We start from the raw sequence: 21,145 nt of genomic DNA, 5'->3' as shown, positions 1-21,145 counted from the left end.
GATAGGATGGGGCAGCTGTGCCCGCGCGCAGCCTCTCCCTCTCCCGCTTCTTATGTAACGGGTGCGGACGCATCTGGGGGGGTCAGGGGTCACGTGGCCCCCTCGCTTGCACTCGCCCAGGTCACACCAGGCGAACATTTCGCAGCCAAATAAAAACAGCCATCCCGCCGCCCTTTTCACCTTGACCTCACGCGGACGCGGCTGAGGCTTTTCTGTCAATTCTGCGATGATTTATTCATTGTAGTCGCGGGATCGCGGTCGACGTCGGAGTTACTGTATTTTTTTAAAACTCGCGTTAATTACCGTAAAACCCCAAACCGGCGCAAAACTACACTAACATATCCATCCATCCATTTTCTACCGCTTATCCGAGGTCGGGTCGCGGGGGCGGCGGCTTCAGCGGGGACGCCCAGACCTCCCTCTCCCCAGCCACTTCGTCCAGCTCTTCCGGGGGGATCTAAGGGAGAGCCCGGACACCCTGCGGAGGAAACCCATTTGGGCCGGCCGCTCGTTCTTTCGTCCGCAGGTCGTACACGATCATACCGTGTATCAATTTCAAATTGCACTGGAGCGGGATTTCATGCAGACTTGGACAAAGTCAGTAAAGTCCATCCGTCCGTCGTCTGTACCGCTTCTCCTCACTCGGGGCGCGGGCCTGAACCGGTCGCCAGCCAATCGCGGGGCATATATGAACAAACGACCAGTCGCACCTACGGGCAATTTAGAGTCTTCAATCAACGGAGCACGCGTGTTTTGGGGATGTGGGAGGAAAGCGGAGTGCCCGGAGAAAAGCCACGCGGGCGCGGGGGGAACACGCAAACTCCACACGGGCGAGGCCAGATTTGAACCCGGGTCCTCAGAACTGGGAGGCAGACGTGCTGAACGGTCGCTCACCGTGCCGTCAGCTGTTGAGCAGTGGAGCATTCGTCGGATTCCATAAGGAAGCCATTTTGAAAGGTCCCAATACTCTTTTGGCCCCTGTTGAGATCTAAATTCGTATGGTATAAACCAAGTATTTTTGAGGCGAGGGGTTGCTGTTGGGTGTTCAATTATTAACGTTTCAACCAAGTACTGTATGGTTATACATGTTTCCAGTGTGTTTAAAAGTGACATGAAGTTTATATATATATATATCTATATATACACAGACACACACACACACACACACACAGTCTCTCAAATTTTAGGGGTGCTGAGATTCAATTTCGTGATGTTTGAGCACAACTAAAATCGAGCTAGAAACACCGATGACAACATCCACTTTCATTGAACTTCCGCCCACTGGATTCATTTAGATTTTTTTGAGGGGAAAAAGTGAAACTCCTCTCAACGCTACTATTTATTGTTATTACTTGATGAGAATTTGAGCGATGATCACGGAAGTCGACACGGACGATTTGCTTTGGCGGGCCACATGAAATGACTTGACGGGCCAGATTTGGCCCCCGGGCCTTGAGTTTGAGCCGAGCGTCGTGAATGACCTCAGGCCACTTAATGAAGTCCAAATGCTTTGTCATTGGACAAAAGAGATTTTTCAAGTGTTGGTGCTTGACTTCGGTGTTGGACAATTTGGGACTTTTACGCTCTCTATTTGAAAACAGCGTCGTCAATATCACTGTGAGGTGCTTTTTAGACGTCCCCATTTCAAGAAGCTTCAATTTTCCATGAAACTTCACATTCCCAGCGTTACACAGACGTTGCGCTGTTACACATGCACGTTGGTCAAGCTCCCGCACTTTTATTTTCTTTCAATAAATGATCTGCAAGCAGACAATAATGTCAGCCTAAAAACCACAAGCTCCTGGCCTTCAAATATTCTCTGCCTCATCTGAAAAAACAAAAACAATTATTTTCTCATTTGTCATCATTAGCCAATTCAAAACGTTAGCAAAGGTTCGGGCGAGCGAGGCCGGGTAGATTGTAGACTGGTCGCCAGCCAATCACAGGGCACATATAAAAGCATTTCGGAGTCTTCAATGAACCTAACGTTCCTGCTTTTGGAATGTGGGAGGAAGCCGGAGTACGTGGGGGAAAGACAACAACACACAAAGTAGGAGAGACGAAGGCTTCGAACCGCAAAACTGGGAGGGATCCACTGGGCTGACCATCAAAACATACCGTTATCGATCAGATCCATTACAAGGCAAGTCATCTTTATCTTTGAACATTACCTTGTACCTGTAAGGGAAACTGCATTTATATGTTCACCTGGGTTGTCATTGTCTGACGGTTACATTTGTTTGGCGATTCTAAACATTTAAGTGAAACTTTGAAACTTTGCAAAAAAGGAAGAATTTGAGAAGGGAGGGGGCGAATACGTTTTCACAGCAATGTAGACGAAGCGATAGATAGATCAACTACTCTCCTTTTAAAATCCTGGGCGCACAAACAAAACGATAGCTTAATAAACAAACCCAAATGAATGAAAACATTTCATCCTCCTTGAGCTTGGAGGGAAACAAACAAACCCACACAGATGATGACAACCTCCTCCGCAAAGGTCAAAATTCCCTTTCATTATTCAACTTTTAGGACAGCAACTATTCACATGAAATGTTAAAGTATTCCAGTAGCAGGTTTTAAAGTGCATCCATCATTCAGGCAATTCTTCCTGAGATCATACAAAGATGATGGAGACATCTGGATTTTCGCTTTCTACTTCATGTCCAAAAAAAGAATTGTTCCAGTCAAGTGTTGTTCAACAACAGGTGTGTTTGGACAGGCTGCTCGGAGGTACCGAGGCCGTCTCGAATCTGTGGACGCGCTATTGTACATCCTTCTATGGGCATCACCTCGGTGAGGAAGTGACACCACGGTTCATCACCTTCCCTCCTCTGCTTGTTCTGAATCTGCATTTTCTCTTTCTCTCCGTAATCATCCTTCCTTCCAACCTTCCTCCCTTTCCTTTCGTTTTCTCTCTCTCGAGTCCAAGATGAGAGCTAAGAGGGAGCTGTAGAGGTTTCTATTTATAGACCGCTACCCGCCCCGCTCAGCCTCCTACCCTCTTCGACACAAAGAAGATACACCCACACAGGCTCACACAAAGCACCCGCGGAATGGACAAAGCGCACACACACACACACACACACACACACACACACGCACACACGTACACACGCACACACTGAAACGGCAAATGAATTCATGCATTCACAGTGTAAATACAGAAGCACAGTGTGCACACTTGACGTAATACAGGCAGAAAATGTCAAGTGCAAGGCAAGGCCAAATAAAAACCTCGCATACGCTCAATGTAGTGCACATGCTATAGCATCAATAATGCAGGGCTTTTCGGGGGAGGAAAGCGAACACTCCCTGTAATGGATAAGGGGGCGAGGGCTTGTGCGCATGTCGGTCTGTGGACTAGATATGACTGATGCTGTGGGCATAAATCTGTTTACAAAGTCACATTGTGGTAGCTTGTCTCCCTTTTGGTGTCAGGAAGCACAGATCATTCCATTTTAATGAACACTTTCAGTTGGGGAACAAGGGTAAGCGAGAGGATTCTTGCAAGAGAGGGGTGAAAACTGGGAGTCATGGTAAAAATGCAAACAATGGTGCTTATTAAGGCAAGGCAAGTCGAGTCAAGGATACAGTATAGCTCTTAACAAAAGAGTCTCAAAGGGCGTCAGTCGTACGCAGTTCACAGAGATCGACGACAACATCCCCTGGTCGCAATCACCTATCAGGCAAGGAATGAATCCCAGAAAACCCAGATGGAGGGATCCCCCTTCCAGGATGACCAGACATTAATCGGATGATATTATAAACAAAATGCTCCAAACAATGTAAGTTTAAACAACACGAGAGTCCATTTCATTCGATCAAGTGACGCAGGTAAACGCCTCCGTTGGTCGGTGGAGACATTGGCTGGCGACCAGTTCAGGGTGTACCCCGCCTCTCGCCCGAAGACGGCTGGGATAGGAGACGCGGAACGGAAGAGGAATGAACGAATGGTCGGTGGAGAATCGTCCACAGCGATAGCCGTCTCACTTCGTTCACTGACAACTATCCTCCTCTCCGAGCAGGAAAGGAGAGAAACGAAGCTCCAGTGAGACGGGCCAAGATGTCAGATGTCAGGGGATGAGGCAGGAGACTAGTTGCTGGCTAGGTGTGCTTGAGTGTACAAATAAACCTTAAGTCGACATTTCAATACTTCTACAGAGGTAGCCAGTCTAATGTTCATGGGTAGGGCATTCCACAGTACTAGCAATCTAAAAATCCCATCTCAGGTGGACCAGGCGCAAGGTGGCCAGTGTGGGGGCATTTGGAGCAAACATTCTAGTCCTAGTCAGGAGTCTTGCTGCAGGCTTTGAACACTAGATACGCAAAGACCAGAAACTAAACAGGACAATAATCGAGATGAGATTTAAGAAATGAATAAACTATGGTCTCTGCATCACTCATTGATGGAATTTTAGCAATATTGCCCAGATTAAAAAAACAAAACAAAAAAACGGTTCTAGTAGTGTTCTAAATATGCAGTCGAAGGGAGAGAGTTGGGTCAAATATAACTCCCAGATTTTTGCTGAGTCACTTTGGACAGTGGTACTTTTATCAAAACTGAGAGTGGTGTCCTCAAACAGGTGCTTGTGTCTGGCAAGACCGATAAACCAGCATTTTATGTTGTTGTTTTTTTTCAGGATTAAGAAGCAAGAAGTTATAAAACAGTCATTAGTTGAATCTCAATGACAAACGCCTCCAGGTTACAGCAATTGCGTGGGTTAGTTGGATCAAAAGTCATGTGTGGTTGCGTATCGTCAGCACGACGGTTCATTTCCTATTTACGTATGATATCTTCAAGTGGCGGCATATGGATAATGAACAACAAAGGTCAGAGTACCAATCCCTGTGGGACTCCGCAGGTAACATTATGATACTCAGAGGTCACACTGGCATGAATTACAACATGTGTCCTTTCTGAGCGATAACATCTTGACCAGGACAATTTAATACCGATACATGTATCAAGGAAATCTAGTAGTACATGGTTTGACTCTATCAGAGGCAGTGCTAAGGTCACGTAGTCTACTAACACTAATTTATGAAGTGTCCATGTCCATCGCCAGTAAAAGAGCTCTTGTTTCCCAGCTCAGTAGACTCATTAGCACTGAATCTGGACGGAAACAATTCAAATTGAAGATTGCTAGAGGGCATGTGATCATTCATCTGTTGTGCTACGATTCCAAACTTTGGAAATGAAGGGGAGCTTCGACACGATTGCTAAGACTCTCAGCGTTGAGGTTGGGTCTTTTGAGTCAGCGTCTAATTCTGGCTGTAAAAGCTGCAGGTACAGTGCCGGAGGAGAGGAATAAGTGAATAATGCTAAGAATCGAGGGTAGAAAGTGGAAAGAGCAAACTTGTTGTCTATTTTACTGCACGAAGAAACTGTGTGGCTCTTTCGAGGCATTATCGTGTTATTCTGGAGATAATTAGTTTTGGCTAACATGAAAGCGTGTTTGTATTTCAACAAACTATTGCCCCATGCCTGATAGCTCTTCAGTTTAGTAGAACGCCATTTGTGCTCAAGTGTCCCACAGAATTGCGTGATTGCTCGGTTTCTTAGTTTTCATTCTTAATGGTGCCACAGCGTCAACGTAATGCAAATCCATCCATCAATCCGTCCATTTTCTTTACCGCTCCATCCTCACAACGGAGCCGATCCCAGCTATCTTCGGGCGAGAGGCGGTGTGCACCCTGAACCGGACGCCAGCCACATGGAAACAAACAACCGTTCACACCTACGGGCAATTTAGAGTCCTCAATCGACCTGCCGCGCAATTCTTTTGGGGATGTGGGAGGAAACCGGAGTACCCGGTGAAAACCCACGCAGGCACGGGGAGAACATGCAAACTCCGCACCGGCGAGGGCGGGATTCGGACCCCGGCCCTCAGAACGGCGAGGCACATGTGCTAACCGGTCGTCCACCGTGCCGCCTGGTTTTGGAAATCAAAAATGTAAGCATCAGTCATAAACAGGGTCGTTAGGACCAGGTGGTAATGTATAGATCCTTCTCAAAGACATTTTCCGTTCATGGTTAGAACTCTTTGTCTGTCGACGGCTCTCCTGGTGTATATTATGTATGTACAGAATGTATTTTATGTTGCATTCCGAACGTGCGTTGACCTTTGACCATTGGCCGTCGACAATGCAAATGTCACCTTTGATTTGCACGCCGGCGGCGCACTTAAACGCTCTGGGTCAGACGTCTCAGCCCAAGCCATAACGGGAGACTCGTTCTGATCTCAGTTTGCATCTCACGGCAGAGGCAGTGACGTCACGCTGGAAATTGAGACTACATCAGAGTGCTTGAAGCAGTCGGTCGAACACGAGCGATGAGGACTGCCTTGTTATATGGTGATCCCGCTACTGCTCACTGCCATGCAAAACACTGAATTTGAATGATGATGCAAACTGCGAATGAATGAAAACAGATACACGAGCACATGTGCGCGCACAGGCAGAGCAGGCACTGCGGTGAAGATGACTCAGCCGCTAGGGTTGCCATGGAAACACGCCATCTTTGCAATCAGACTCGAAGTAACTGTGCCGTTGCTGAGGACTGAAATTGTGCATGTGAATACCATGAGGTCCACTGATAACGGCCAAAGAGATGGTTCTTTCAGCAATTTTCATAAGCATAGTTCAAATTGGAATCTTGTCGACGTCTTTTTGAACACTTTTAACAAAACTCATTGGACGTTACGATGTAAAGAGAGTTTGCAATAAAAGAACTGGTTGAATGTAAATAGGACCATGGTGAAAACGAAGCGTCCCTGACATGCATGACAATCACCTCCCAACGATATTTATTATTCCTACAATGGACAGTAAGATAATGCGATGCAACGAGTGAGACGCTTTGCCTGCCCTTCATTGACAAGCAAACAAAGGCAGGAGGAAAAACACAAAATACATGTTTGAGACTGCACACTGCATCCCATTTTGGAACACAGATATCCTAACACTGTATGTCCACGTTTTCATCGTGATTGATGCTCGAAAACATTGTAAGGTCTGTTAGTGGTTTACGGTGAGCCCGTGCATTCAAAGGAAAAGGAATGATTTCACGAGTATTATGAAGCAAATGAAAATAACAAAATTGTTACACTATCATGTTATTTATACATATGTGTGGCCATCACCTCAGTCTTTCTCTATTAACGTACACAGTTGAATACTGTCTACTCCACTGTCTCTTAATCCGACCAGGTCGACAACTTATCGTAACTGAAGGTTTCATTTGACAACTCCACGGCTAAAATACGTTCAAGACAAACGGAATAGAATAAAAAGAATCATTTTGTGTGAGTACGGGCAGGCCAGCCTTGCGGAAGTGTGGTTTTCCAAACTCAATAACCAGTTTGCTCTCTGTTGATCCAAAGCAAAGTGTTGAAAACCTTTGCCTTTGCAATTCGGATTGACACTGTCAGAGGAAATCATTGAACATATTGATTATTGGTGGTGCAGTTCGAAGTGGCGCAGAACACATACCGAATTCTTTACCTTTCACGACGTGAGACAAAAGAACTGAACGAGATATACATTATACCTCGAGTGTGGTTTCAATTTCGATTCACAGACCACGACTACAATGTGCAAAGTCAAAGATAATAAACCTAAGCTGTAGTTTTCCCAAACCCCTTGAATCGGACGTGTCTCCATACTAAAGAAGCGCCCGTTTTTCTTGCACATTCTTTTGCCTTCATCCACCTTGCTCCCCGCCCCTCTTCCCATTCATCGTTTTCAAGCCCTTCATTGTGCGCTATGCTACTGAGATCAGCTAACAGAGCGACTTAACCTAACCCACTGCAAGCTTGTTGTCCACACAGCGATCTGTGTGTTTGGACGGATTGACGTCAGGGCTGACGCACGGCAGCCTGGGACGTCCTGCGCCATCAAAGGCCTGAATCCCAGGCCTTGAACAGAGGTATTATGGGCCAGCAGAGGGAGAGATACACAAAAGGACTCGGATGAGAAGGGAGGAATGGGGAGTTTTTGAATGAACCTCACAATATCATGCAGATATGGTTTGCTCTGGGAGAATGACATAGCGCAGTCAACCCTCGCTATTCGTGCTTGTTAGTGACCGACGCAAATCACCAAATGTGTTTATCGTTGCATATATCAACGTTTGAATACACTCCAAGCTGATGATCCCGACACACTTTAATATCATTTTCAACTCGTCGTACACTACCCACAAAAATAAATTGCGTCGAGATTATTTGATTGAGAAAATATGCAGGCGTGGACTTTGTTGTACCAATTGCTACTGTCCTGTGAGCAGTTGGATTACGCTTTTGACTCCCTATTTCATAGATACCCTATCATTTCTTAAATAATTCCTGTATGTGCTCTTTTTTTGTAGACAGTGCAACTTCGGTCGAGCGTAAAAACTGGCATATAATCATCATCATCATCATAATAATAATGATGCATTCCACTTATATAGCGCTTTTGTAGGCACGCAAAGACGCTTTACAATTTCATGCAATGTTCATTCACTCCTCAGTCACATGTGCTGGTGGCAAACTACTTGTGGAGCCACGGCTGCCCTGAGGCAGTCTGGCTGCCATTCTGCCCCAAACATTCAAGCACATTCATTCGTGACATCTTGATTTTCGTACAAGTGCGAGGTGTGTTTGATAATTTGGCAGACTGGTCTGTGCTTACCTGGGTGTGCTATTGGAGATGCGCCTGGCAGAGTGAGAATTTGGTGTCAGAAAGCCCATCTAACCTTACAGCTGTTGGAACCATGTCTACATTTTGCCACATCTGGTCTAAACGCGATTTTGGTGAATCTGACCAGGGGCATTGCCGGCAGACAAATACGCGAGCTCCTCGGACCCGCGTGGCGAATGACGGAATCATTGTAGAACTCAATTCTTTGAACACATTGTTATTATTATTTTTATTATATTTTGGAAAACATCCCACGTAATCACAGCTCTGATGGGAGCACACAAACGATTGTCGATGGGGCTAGATAAAGACTGGACGAAAACGTCTGCGGACATATTTACGTCACCGGTGGTTTCCAACAGCTCATTCTGTATTTGATAAGAGTACCCGCTAATGTTGTATGTTGACACGCCAGACAAGAGTAGTGACAACGCACGGAGCGCTGTGATTATGTAAGGTGCGTCCCCATTTGACAGTATTCCGCCGCATTTAAAGGGAATAAGAGGAACCACTTTGATTGGAGGTGAATAAAGTCGGCCGTAGACGGCTACATTTTTACATACGCCGGCTAAATTCAATCATGAAAACGCGCTCTAACGCCTCCGAGCAGAGTTATGCCACGCACCACGCGTGGATTAAGATGGACATGAAAATGAATTTGAACTGTAATTGTGCATATGCTATATGTTATTTACTTATATTACTTTACCTCAGTCCTCTGCACTACCATTGCTCCTAGCAATTAATGTATTTTGTACTTTTCTATTTATCACCACACGATTTCAGGCATTACAGGCAAACTTTATACTTTTCCTTGCACAATTTCTGTTTTTTATATTATGTAAAGTGATTTTGAGTACTTTGAAAAAGGCTATATTATAAATAAATTCATTATTATTGTTATAAGTATTCTTATTATTATTATACAAATGTTTAAAACATTTGTCTTTCAATTTCTATTTATAATAACCTCTTTCGTCCGATGTTTTCTGTATTTCCAAATTGTTGAAGATGCAGCATAGACTACAAAAGAAGCTCTTACGACCAGTGGTTTCGACACATTTGATGCGGTTGGGTTCCCTCTGGTGGTCAAAATGTAAAGTACAATATTGCCTCAGGATTTTGTGTCGCCTTTCCAGTCAATAGGATTAAATGCGTCGTATACAGCACAAGGCACAGACAGAAAAGACAAAAATCATGGTTTTCAAATTGATAGCACGAAAGAAGAAGAAGAAGAATGTCTCTATATCCATGGGCATCAGTAGCCCAATTACGAACCGTATTGTGTGACTGCTGGGATTCGAACATTACCAATGGAGTCGCCGTCGCTCAGCAGGTTAGAACTGAAAGAGCAACAAGTGCAGCTCGTTTACGATACATTTTTGCTTCATACGTTTGGTCTATGGACATTTTCTGCAAGACGAAGAAGAAAATTGATAACAAATACACGTTATTTATAATATACTGTATATGTAATTTTAAATGTGTAATTAACACATTTGTTTTCTTTTTTTTACATAAGAAGTATAAAGAATAGTTTTTTTTTTTTTTTTTTTTTAAGTATACATTTTCAATGTATTTATTTATTATTAAACCAAAAATAGCTGTTTCCGCATAATCTTGCCAAACGGTGACACTCGCTGTCGGGCATAATGTTTCATGTGTTTTAGATCAATACAAATAATAAGAATAATAATTTCACAACCATCTCTCATGCCATGTCTTTATTTTCGACTACTTGGTGACTGTAAAAATGTGACGACAAAAAATGATTAGTAGACAGCATCAATCAGGAGCTGGTGGGGTAGGCCTCGGTCGGTTAGGCCCAGTGCAGGTAAAACCTCTAGTACGCCTTGGTCGCGTCGACCCATCTCTTGTAGACTAACTCCCAGGGTTCTTTGAACCAATGCAGCCAGTACCGCTCGGTCCAAGAGAGCTGGGGCTGTCGCTCGTTGTCCCGGGTCTGGTAGGGTCTGTTCCAGTAGTTCTCAGTCCAGTCGAACCAGGTCGACAAGGCCGTGGTTGGGTCACCCGCTGTTCCTTTTGCGATCATCGCCCAACTGGTCTCGGGAGCAGCTGCACAGCAAAAAAAGACACAAAGTGAACTCGGGAATTATTTTGTTAGGCACTTCGTCAGCCTAATCGCACCATTGAGTTATGTTTTCAGAAAGCAAGAAAACAGCCCGCAACAAATTCAACAAACAAGAAGTGTCAAGTGGTACACAGTTTCATTGAGTTGAGCGTGTGAGCGTGAGCGTGAGTGTGAGTGCGTACCTGGAGTCGCCGTAATTCTTTCTCCACTCGGACGGCCAGATGCTCCCACGATGGCGGCCGTCATCGTGGGAGAACGGGCTTGCGTGAGTGAGTGTGAGCTGCGGTGCGTTTATATCTGCTTGCTTACGGTAAGTTTCGTTTTGACTACTTCCACTTTTGATAAGGGGTGTGGGCATGGAAGCAGACTTGTAAAAAGAAGTGGTGCCCTTGGATGTACTTGAGCAGGGGTTTTGGGGTCTTGGTTCCAACAATGAATCAATTGTGCAAGGGGGTGTGGTGATCTGCTCACATAGTCCCTGGATGTCGGGGAGGTGCCCGCTGGCCTCATTCCTGGGGCCCTGACCTGGCCTCTGGGTCGGGTGCTCCCGTGGTGGGCACGCTCGCGTCCTGTGCTTTGGCTGGGCACTGGGTGCCAGTTGGTGGTGCCGTGGGCCTGATCGATTTAGCAGTGGGAAAGGGTGCAGTGTCATACACACAGCAAATTTATTTTACTCTCACTGTCTATGTTCTGCATATAGGGCACTTGGACCTTCTCAGTCAGGGTCTCCAGGGGGGCCGGCGCAGGGCATGATTATGCCAACGCCGAACCGGGTCTTAGCACATTAGTGCTGGCCTCTGATCCGGTCGCTCCACCAAGGTTATAGTAGTTTGGGATTATTTGTTATAGTTATTTTTTTTTTAATTTCGTTTTAGTTTTAGTAATAGTTTTAATGTTTTTAAAAAAAAATAAATAAATTTTTGACATGGGATATTTGTCGGGTGGCGGCACGGTGGAAGACTGGTTAGAGCGTCAGCCTCACAGTTCTGAGGACCCGGGTTCGATCCCCGGCCCCGCCTGTGTGGAGTTTGCACGTTCTCCCCGTGCCTGCGTGGCTTTTCTCCGGGCACTCCGGTTTCCTCCCGCATCCCAAAAACATGCATGGATTGGAGACTCTAAATTGCCCGTAGGCGTGACTGTGAGTGCGAATGGTTGTTTGTTTGTATGTGCCCTGCGATTGGCTGGCAACCAGTTCGGGGTGTACCCCGCCTCCTGCCCGATGACAGCTGGGATAGGCTCCGGCACGCCCGCGACCCGCGTGAGGACAAGCGGCTCAGAAAATGGATGGATGGATATTTGTCGGGTGCAAGAATAAAAAAAAGCTCACCACGATAGTAAAAACTCAACCAAAATGCATTAACTTATTAACATCTACCAGATGAACAGCCAGTCACAAATTGAGTCCTGGTAGATTCACAGTGCACAGAACATGAAGTGCAATAAGTGCAGTAAATAATGCTGCTTTGCTGCTAAGGTTAGACCAAATAAAAAGCATTGTATCTCCTGCGATTCTGCAGCATTAACCATTACCACCAAATCAACTGCTGTATTAATAATGTCTGGAGAAGTGTGGCGGTAACCTAACCTAACCTAACCGAGCCGGGAGAAAGGGTGTGTGTTTGTTTGCAAGTACAGTGTGTAGGTGCACGCACCAATTCAACAACTGAAAATTGAAGAAGAACATGTGGACTATGTGGTACTATGGAACTATACAGCTTTCAAGACTTTCAACAACAACAAAAAAGAAGCATTGTCACCATGTTGTAATGTTCAAATGCATGTATTAGTATTCAGTAAGTGATAACAAACATTGTGCGTTTTGGCACAAACTATTCTCTAAAACCAACATATCGTAGGAAGCTCCATGTATGGATGAAATCATATTGTGACGTGTCAGATGTAAACACAAAGGCCCTATATTGCTGTTGAGGAAAATATGATGGTGTACTGTTTTTGTCAGTGGTTGCCAACGTCTCTGCCACATTACATTAGTGTGCCAAAAGAAATCATCATTGTATTTTGTGCTCCATAATGTGCCACACATTTTCAGTGGGAGACAAGTCGGCACTGCTGGCAGGCCAGTCTAGTAGTCGCACTCAATGACTACCAAGCCACGGTGGTGTAACAGAATGCAGAATGTGTCCCGCTGAAATAACCAGGAACGCCCCTGAAAAAGATATTGTGCCATGACATGGCAGTGCAATCTGTATGCACCATTCATGGTGCCTTCACAGGAGTGCAAGTTACCCATGCCATGGGCACTGAGACATCCCCCATACCATCAGAGATGCTGGCTTTTGAACTTTGGTCCTTTTCCTCTTTGGCCTGGAGGACACGACGTCCATGAGTTCCAAAAACAATTTGAAATGTGGACTTGTCAGACCACAGCACACTTTTCCACTTTGCGCCAATCCATCTCGAATGAGAAGCCGGCGGCGTTTCTGGGTGTTGTATCTTAACAAGTTATTTCATAAAAGGTATACAAAATGTGTCAATGAAAACACTGATTCATAAGTTTGTTGAAATTGCATTCATTTTTATTACGAAACTTCGGACTACTGTGTCTTTATGGCTCAAAAGTGTTCTGTGTCAATTGACTGTCTGTTGTCGTACTAGAGCGGCTCCAATTACCGGAGACAAATTCCTTGTGTGTTTGTTGGACATACTTGGCGAATAAAGATGATTCTGATTCTGAATAGTCCAAATGTATTTGTATTCATTTATTCTTTACAATTGTTGTTATTGATAGCTTATTAGTCCACGAATATACTGGTCCAGTCCAATTGAGATGAATGCAGCCCTCGAACTAAACTGAGTTTGACATTGACACCCCTGCTTTACAGCATACATTTTCAGGAGAACCAGATTCACCAATACAGTACAGTGTGTTGAGTACACTGTCGTTCAAGTCAGCAGTCGATAGGAGGCGCTAACGAAAAAGAAGCGTGATTGGGCTGCGTCTTCCAGCACGAAGAAGGCCAACCAAACACACAACCTCAAGCTAACTGTAACAACGAGTTGCGATACTTGACATTATCAGAAAGTGAAACATAAGCCCGAAGTATTCGGTAAACGTTACCGCTGCAAGCGGGCCATGCAGCTCCCCAGAAGGTAATGAGCCGGAAAGCCTCGAGGTCTCGGCTCAGCGGTGCCCACAAACTGCAGCAGCCACACCGGAATGACTGGCAGCCCAGGTTGGTGCTCTGTTTCGGGGATGACTGATGAAAAGAAAACGCTGTGTTTTCGGGCCTATGCTCAGCTTCCTCGTGAATTTGTCACCGCGTGGAAGGGAACTTGTTGTTTAGCCCCTAGTCGTTCAATCAAATAAACACCTATACGTGGCCTAGTAAAACTACGTGGTCACTCGCCGACACTTGTCTAGTTGGGGGTTGCGTGCAGGATTGACTTGGCGATGTGACGCTAACGTTAGCATGGGATTATTCGTAATGTGGTGTCAATACATGCTCATTTGTAGCAGTTGCGGTTGGACGTTTGGCCGTAAACCGCGCGCTAACGTGTCACAAATTCGGACATACATGTGCCTTTGTTTGCTGCTGGCTGGCGGTGTGTGTTCATTTACATTATACGCGTTTATGGAGTTCTTACAAGCATAATACACTTGCTCGATATGTTGTCTCATCTGATGTTTTGATGAAGGCAGATCATCCTGGCTAACGGGTCTAAAATCACCCAAAGATTCGTTTTGGGAGGCCGAGGAATACATTTTCATCATTTTCGTTTTCACGAAAGCTCGCCCTGACTCATCGCTCCCCTCAGAAAGCGTCCACTTGATTTCCATCCGCTCCCGCTTTAAAGTTCCGTTTTAATTTGTAGCCGCGACGATGATGATGATGATGATGTCCGGTTGATGAGCACGAGGTGTCCCCAGTCCATTTTGAACTACGACCATGCGGGAACAACAGTCGAGTGACGGCGCCGCTGCTTAATATTCTCACTGTGCTATTTGCAACTGCTTACATTTGGACAACTTCCCCATTTTGTAAAGTTTAGTAACTTCTTCTTGGGGAGGTCATGTACACTTTTTTTTAAATGCACACTATGCATTACATTGTAAGACATGGGGTGCCAAATGTTTGAGTTAATTGGCATCAATTACAGTATCGACTTGAACAACCGCCAGTTGAATGAGCTAAGACACGTGTCAAACTCTAGGCCCGGGGGCCAGATCCGGACCGCCACATCAGTTTATATATTAAAAAAAATCATTTGCTTGAAACGCCATGATTCTTGCTAAAATCTGTACAAAAAAATGTAATTGTCATTTGTAATAAATAATGTTGTGATACTGCAACCATGTTTTTGGTACCAACACCCTTTTTACAATACAGTAACTTGAAGAAAGTATTACCCTTGACTTTTTATTGTTGTCTATGTAATAATATAAGGAGGTGAACATTTATATTTCACAATCATAAAGGCCCTCTGAGAGAAACCGTAATTACCATGTGGCCCGTGGCAAAAATGGGTTTGATACCCCTGATCTAAGATACAGTAATTAACACAATAACATGTTGGGTACTGTATTTCATTTAAAACACATTCAGAAGCCAGATTTTGTAAACCTTGAACCTTCAACTCAAGTGTGTTATTTGTCCTTCAGTTTGTTGGCAGTATTATGACAAATATAGTGCACTCTATGTATTTAGCAACGAGCATGAAAATTGCAACAATTTGGCAGCATTGCTACCAAATTGGCTATAGACTACATATGTTACGTACTGATTTCTAATTTATCGTCGTCATAGGCTGTTTCGTACTCCTTGAAGACTGGGAGCCAGATCCTTTCCGCACATCCACACACAGATGTAATTGTGGATATTAGTCCGCTGCGGAGGTTCCGCCTGTGTGCGCTCGGGACCTGCTTTGGATAAAAAAAACAAACAAACAGAAAAAACACTTCCGCTGCTTCTGCTGTTGAGCGGTTTTTCCCCGTTAAAATGATCTAAATGTCGCTGGCGACTTATTGATCCGTTATTATCAACTATTTTATGTATTGTAGTATTTGTCTGGCACTGTCTGCCCGAACGTGGATATTTCAGCTCACTTATAACCCTAGAAAACACTGTGCAGTAAATTGTCACCTTTTTCATGCCTTTGGTGTTTGCATGTCTGATAATTTGCACTAAATTGATCATCCAAAAAAAAAAGTGAATCGGGTCATAGCGAAGCATTAATGTACTCCAAATATGAACTCCTTTGTTTTACGCCCACCAGAAAAAGGTTTACACGGCAGTGTGTTATTCAGAGCATTTAATGTCTGAGTACTTTGCATTCTGTGCGATCATGGCAACTGTATTATAAACAAAGAGCAAAGCTTCCGTTTTTTTTTCTTCTTTTCCCATTTGGATGCATCCGAAATTGATCAAACTCAGCATTTATACCTTTTTTGTCTGCATTTGTCCTATTTTCCAGAGTTGATAGTGTGTCATTCATCGAGGACGGAGTGAGGTCCAGAGAGCTCGGTTCGGCAGCATTTCCTGACACATTGCCCTTCAGCTTGGCTGAGCAGCCTGTGGTGCCCAGCGATGCCTATGCTGCTGCAGATGCACTTCTGGAAGAGGGTGCGGCCTCTGCACTTTTAATGCTCAAACCAACTAATCTTTCTTCCCGACTTGAAGAGATAAACGGCGTCATCTATTAGTCAAAGAAGATCCTAATTAGATATGTGCCATTGGGAAAAGAAAAAGTGCTCTTTATGGGAACAGTATACACGTACAATGTTGCTTTAATACAGCATATGTTACATCCCTCAGGTGGATATGAAGCTGGTCAAGGTGTCTCTGATACTACTTTTGGTTGGAAGTCGCTGGGGCAAGAGTTGAGGCCAAATGACGTGACGGCGGATTTAAACTCTTTTCAGCATGGAAACCGTGCTTTAGCTTCAAAGGACATGAGGAAATCGCAGGGTGAGACTCACTAAGAAGTGAATTCCATTCAAATATTCAGTGGTGTCATCCTGATTTATCTTTTTAAGGCTGCTCTACCTTGGTCAAAAAAGTATATTGCAAATGTTGCAATTCACTCACATCAGTCTGAATAGTTAAGTGTTTAATGTCAATGTGCTATTGTAGACAGAGGGATGGCTCACTCCGATGAGTCTCGGTTGGCCAACCTCCTGCGCCGAGTCTCAAGGGAGGATGATCGTGATCGACGGTTGACCACCCTCAAGCAGTTAAAGGAATTCATCAGTCACAATGAGAACAAAGTGGTCAGTAATAACATCACCCTTACCTTGAACAAGGGAAAGAAATAGGCAAGTTTGACTTGCTAACTGGGTAAATGTATATGTCTATATTTTGCTTCAGAACTTGGTCAAACAGTTGGATACCATCCTCAGCACCTTGAATGATATTTTGAATGAGAGGTAAGATGAACTGTGAACCCGTGATAGTCACCAGATTATATGACTAACAGGTAATAATGTTATTCTGTCATCTTGCACATGCATTCATTTTTAAACATGTTTTCAAAGGTTTTTATTTCATAAAATAAATTGGCTGGGTTTGACTTACTAGACCTTTAGAAAATGGGGGTCCCAGGTTGTGGACAGTTGAGAGAACCCCCAGCTCTCATGGGAGTGAACGTTGTGGATAGGCATCCATTCCCCTGCCAATATTTACCTCAACTTTATTTATAGAGAACTTTTACAAAAGCCGCAACTGTAACACAAATAAATGAAAACAAAATGCAGTTTTACTGACAATGAGTACACTTGATTACCTCTAGCCTCCTTGTGCAGTGCAGTATTTTTAAACCAAATAAATCAGAAGCCTGCTCCTAACATACAGGCTTCCCTGTGTTGTTGATGGTTATAGTAGTAAGCTGCTCTGGGAGTTGCGTCAGGATGCAGCAGCCTGCTTGGGTCTGCTCTGCACTGTGCTCAGCTATGAGGCAGAGCGCATCTTCAAGTGGATTTTCCTCAAGTTTGCTTCAAGCAGTCGTGACGAGGTGAAGCTGTTGTACCTGTTAGCAACACAGCGTGCTTTGGAGGCCGCGGGGGAGAGAAAGACCTACACTCAAGTCATGCAGGTAACCAGAGGCACAGATCTCAACTGCGTTCAACAGGTACTTCTCTTTACATTGTGGGGACAGTTTCTTGCTGAAAAGCATGACACCATGATGTGATTGAGTAATTTTTTTTTTTATACTAAATACCACAATCAATATTAGAGCCTTGTTTTATTTGTTGTCAATCTGCATTCATTCATTCTGTAAAGTGTACAGTGGACCCCCACTATTCGCAAGGCCAGAGGATTATTGGCGACCATTATAATTGCATCGTTAAAAAAATAAAATTAAATAAAATTACCCCACCAAAAATTATTGAATAAGTGGAATTAAACCACAAATAAGCGTTTTGGGGGTTGCTTCCCCATTGAAAAGAAAAATGGGGAAAAAATGAAAGGAGAGGGGGGGGAATTTGCATCCGTAAGTATGCGGGGGTCCACGATATATATGTTTCTAGCTAATATTAACTGGCCTGTTTTGTGTGTTGTAGCTGGTGATGAGCAATCTCCAGTCAATCTTGGAGAATGTGGACACTCCAGAGCTGCTTTGTCGAAGTGTGAAGTGTATTCTTCAGGTGGCTCGCTGCTACCCACACGTCTTCAGCACCAATTTCAGGGTGAGAGTGTTGGCTGGGGTACGATGTTGTTGCATATGGTTGGGATATACATTAATAATTAGACTTTACACCGATCTGGTCAGCTCGATCGGTATCGGCCGATAATTAGCATTTTATGCCGATGGACTTTAATGTCATAATTTGCCGATCCGATCAATGACCTCCTTGATTGGCTCCGCAAAAGACATTCACTCCACGTTGCCATTGTGTACGGTATACTTGAATCCAAAAGTTAGTTTGTTTTTAGCTTTGTCGCGTGTCTTTTGACGTAGAACTGTAAATATCTGACTGTCGGCGGTGTGGGACAGACTACACGTCTGAGACGAGGCCATGGAGAACGATTTCCGGTCGTCTTTGAGGAAATTCTGGTCCACTATCTGGCATCTCAGGATGGGGAAGCAGTGCATCATCAACACTGTATAGAGTGAGGATGGGGCACTGCTGACCTCGACTCGGGACGTCGTGAGCCGGTGGGGAAAATACTTCGAGAACCTCCTGTGGGTCGTGACCAAAAGAACAAAATCCCGGATACAAGTGGCCAAAATGAGTTTCCTCCGCAGGGTGTCCATTATTTCTGTCATGCTGTAATGTTGGTTTGTTCTGACTGAAAACTTAAACTTATGTCCGTTGCCAATCCTTGAATGCCCCCTGGATGTTATTGTTTTTCCTTTTGTCTGAAATGCTAGAGAATACTTTTGAAGATACTCAGTATACAGTACAGGAGTATATACAGTAAATGAACAAGTCATTTAAAGAGACACATTGGTCCATCTTGTGATAGGATCGGTGATCGGTTATATTTTTTTTAAACTCGCTGAACGGTGATCGGCCCCAAAACTCCTGATCGTATGAAGCCTATTAATAATCATTTCTCATAATGTGCAATAGCATGAACGTTATATTAACATGGTGACTCTTGCCTCCACCTCTTCTTTTCATTAGGACACAGTGGATATCTTGGTGGGCTGGCACATTGATCATACTCAGCAGCACTCACTCACTCAGCAGGTGTCAGGTCAGTAACAATACTGTTTTTGAAGGGAGAAGTGTTTATGTTCCAAAAAAACATACCTGTCCCCAATTAAGTTTCATACACATACTAGAAGTATGGATCAAGCATGAAATGTGACATATTCGTTGTACGAGTATAATGACATAGAATAATATAACTTCCCAGCCTTTTTTTTTTTTTAATATTTTTTACACTTAAAGCCTGGCTACAGAGTCTGGAGCAATTCTGGGTGGCAGATTTGACTTTTTCCACCACTCTGCTGGGACAGTTCTTGGAGGATATGGAAGCATATGCAGAGGTAAAGCTTGCTTGCATGTGCTTGTGTGTGTGTGTTAAAATGTTTAATCCATCTGACATACTGCCTTGGTTTTGCTTTTAGGATCTGAGCCATGTTGTGTCAGGTGAGGTGCCGGATGAAGACATCCCACCTCCTGCAGTGTCTCTACCAAAACTGGCAGCTCTTCTGAGGGTGTTCAGTACAGTAGTTCGTAGTATCGGCGAGCTTTTCAGCCCCATCAGAGGACCCCCCATCACTGAATTCTATGTCACTGATGTAAGAGCAGCAAACATTGAAACATTTTTTGGCTGGGCTGTGTTGATGTGATAAAATATATGTGGAATTATTGATGTAGGCTACCAAGTCAGTGGGGAGGATGGAAATACAATTGCGTCACATGGTGGGGAGTTCTTGCCATGCATTATGTAAATATCCATAACTAGATATTTCATTGTTGAAATCAGAAGATGCTAGTACAACATGTCATCAGAGAAATCAGGAGAGGAACTAGTTGAAAGTAAATGAAATTTTCAAAAAACACAAAGTATTTCCTAACAAATTTGTTAAGATTTACAGTACTGTCGAACAGTGCACGAAGTTTACCGATTCCCAATTGCCTAGAGCAACTTCAAAGCAGTCATGGGCAAGCTAGCAAAACACACAACATTCCCAATCGGGTAAGCGTATAAAATGTTTTGTTGTTGTATGTAGTGATGTCACAAAATACCCGATATTGCAAAATTAAAAGTTCCTCAATATCTTCGTTGCCTTGTCTCGGGGTAAAATAATGACCTTTTGTGCTTAAAATGTAGTTTTGTCCCGTCTGTACGAAGCCAAGCCGCTTAGCCAGGCGGCTACAGCGCTTCACTTCCTCATTGGAGTGTAAACACACTCGATTGGACGCGTAACCCGTGTGACCGTGTGTGTACGTCTAAAGCACAGGTGTCAAACTGGTGGCCCGGGGGCCAGATCTGGCCCGCCACATCATTTTATGTGGCCCGCGAAAGCAAATCAAAATTGCTAATTGTGTTCTGGTGCAATAAAATTGTGATATTTGCAAGCATTTATTGTTACCAGTCCCCCTTTGAAAAGATATGTAATAGTTGAAAAACATGTTCTTATAGAATTCTGATTTCAAAACTGGTTATGCCGGGTTCCCTCTCATCATTGTCTGAGTCAGTCTCGTTGCCGGGTGGCTGTTCAGCAATGATGCCGGCTTTTGCGAAAGCTCGGACAACAGTCAAAGCAGATACCATAGCCTAGGCATCCACAATCCATTCACATATGGTGGCGTAACTCACCCGGCGCTGTCTCCCAGTCTTAGTAAAGGTGTGTTCGCCGTCTCTCATCCATCGAAGCCACGCTGTTGTAACACGTGCAGAATGTGGTTTGGCATTGTCTCGCTAAAATAAGCAGGGGCGTCCATGGAAAAGA

The 21,145-nt window shown here is 44.2% G+C and overlaps 1 protein-coding gene across 1 annotated transcript in view; it reads left to right on the top strand.

Annotated features, from left to right (window-relative positions):
- The first annotated feature begins 13,741 nt into the window (after positions 1-13,741).
- smg1 (SMG1 nonsense mediated mRNA decay associated PI3K related kinase) overlaps positions 13,742-21,145 on the top strand; it is a 44,756-nt gene continuing 37,352 nt past the window's right edge. The window contains 10 exon segments of the mRNA XM_061699985.1: positions 13,742-13,971; positions 16,211-16,359; positions 16,552-16,704; positions 16,870-17,006; positions 17,104-17,162; positions 17,614-17,827; positions 18,297-18,422; positions 19,365-19,437; positions 19,635-19,732; positions 19,814-19,987. Of these exon segments, the coding sequence (XP_061555969.1) occupies positions 13,892-13,971; positions 16,211-16,359; positions 16,552-16,704; positions 16,870-17,006; positions 17,104-17,162; positions 17,614-17,827; positions 18,297-18,422; positions 19,365-19,437; positions 19,635-19,732; positions 19,814-19,987 (1,263 nt within the window). The 5' untranslated portion in view covers positions 13,742-13,891.

The sequence above is a fragment of the Phycodurus eques genome, chromosome 16 (assembly GCF_024500275.1).
Source record: "Phycodurus eques isolate BA_2022a chromosome 16, UOR_Pequ_1.1, whole genome shotgun sequence".
NCBI classification, from domain to species: Eukaryota; Metazoa; Chordata; class Actinopteri; order Syngnathiformes; family Syngnathidae; genus Phycodurus; species Phycodurus eques.
The sequence above is the reverse complement of the archived record's forward strand: the minus strand, read 5'-3'. Positions and strand labels throughout refer to the sequence as shown.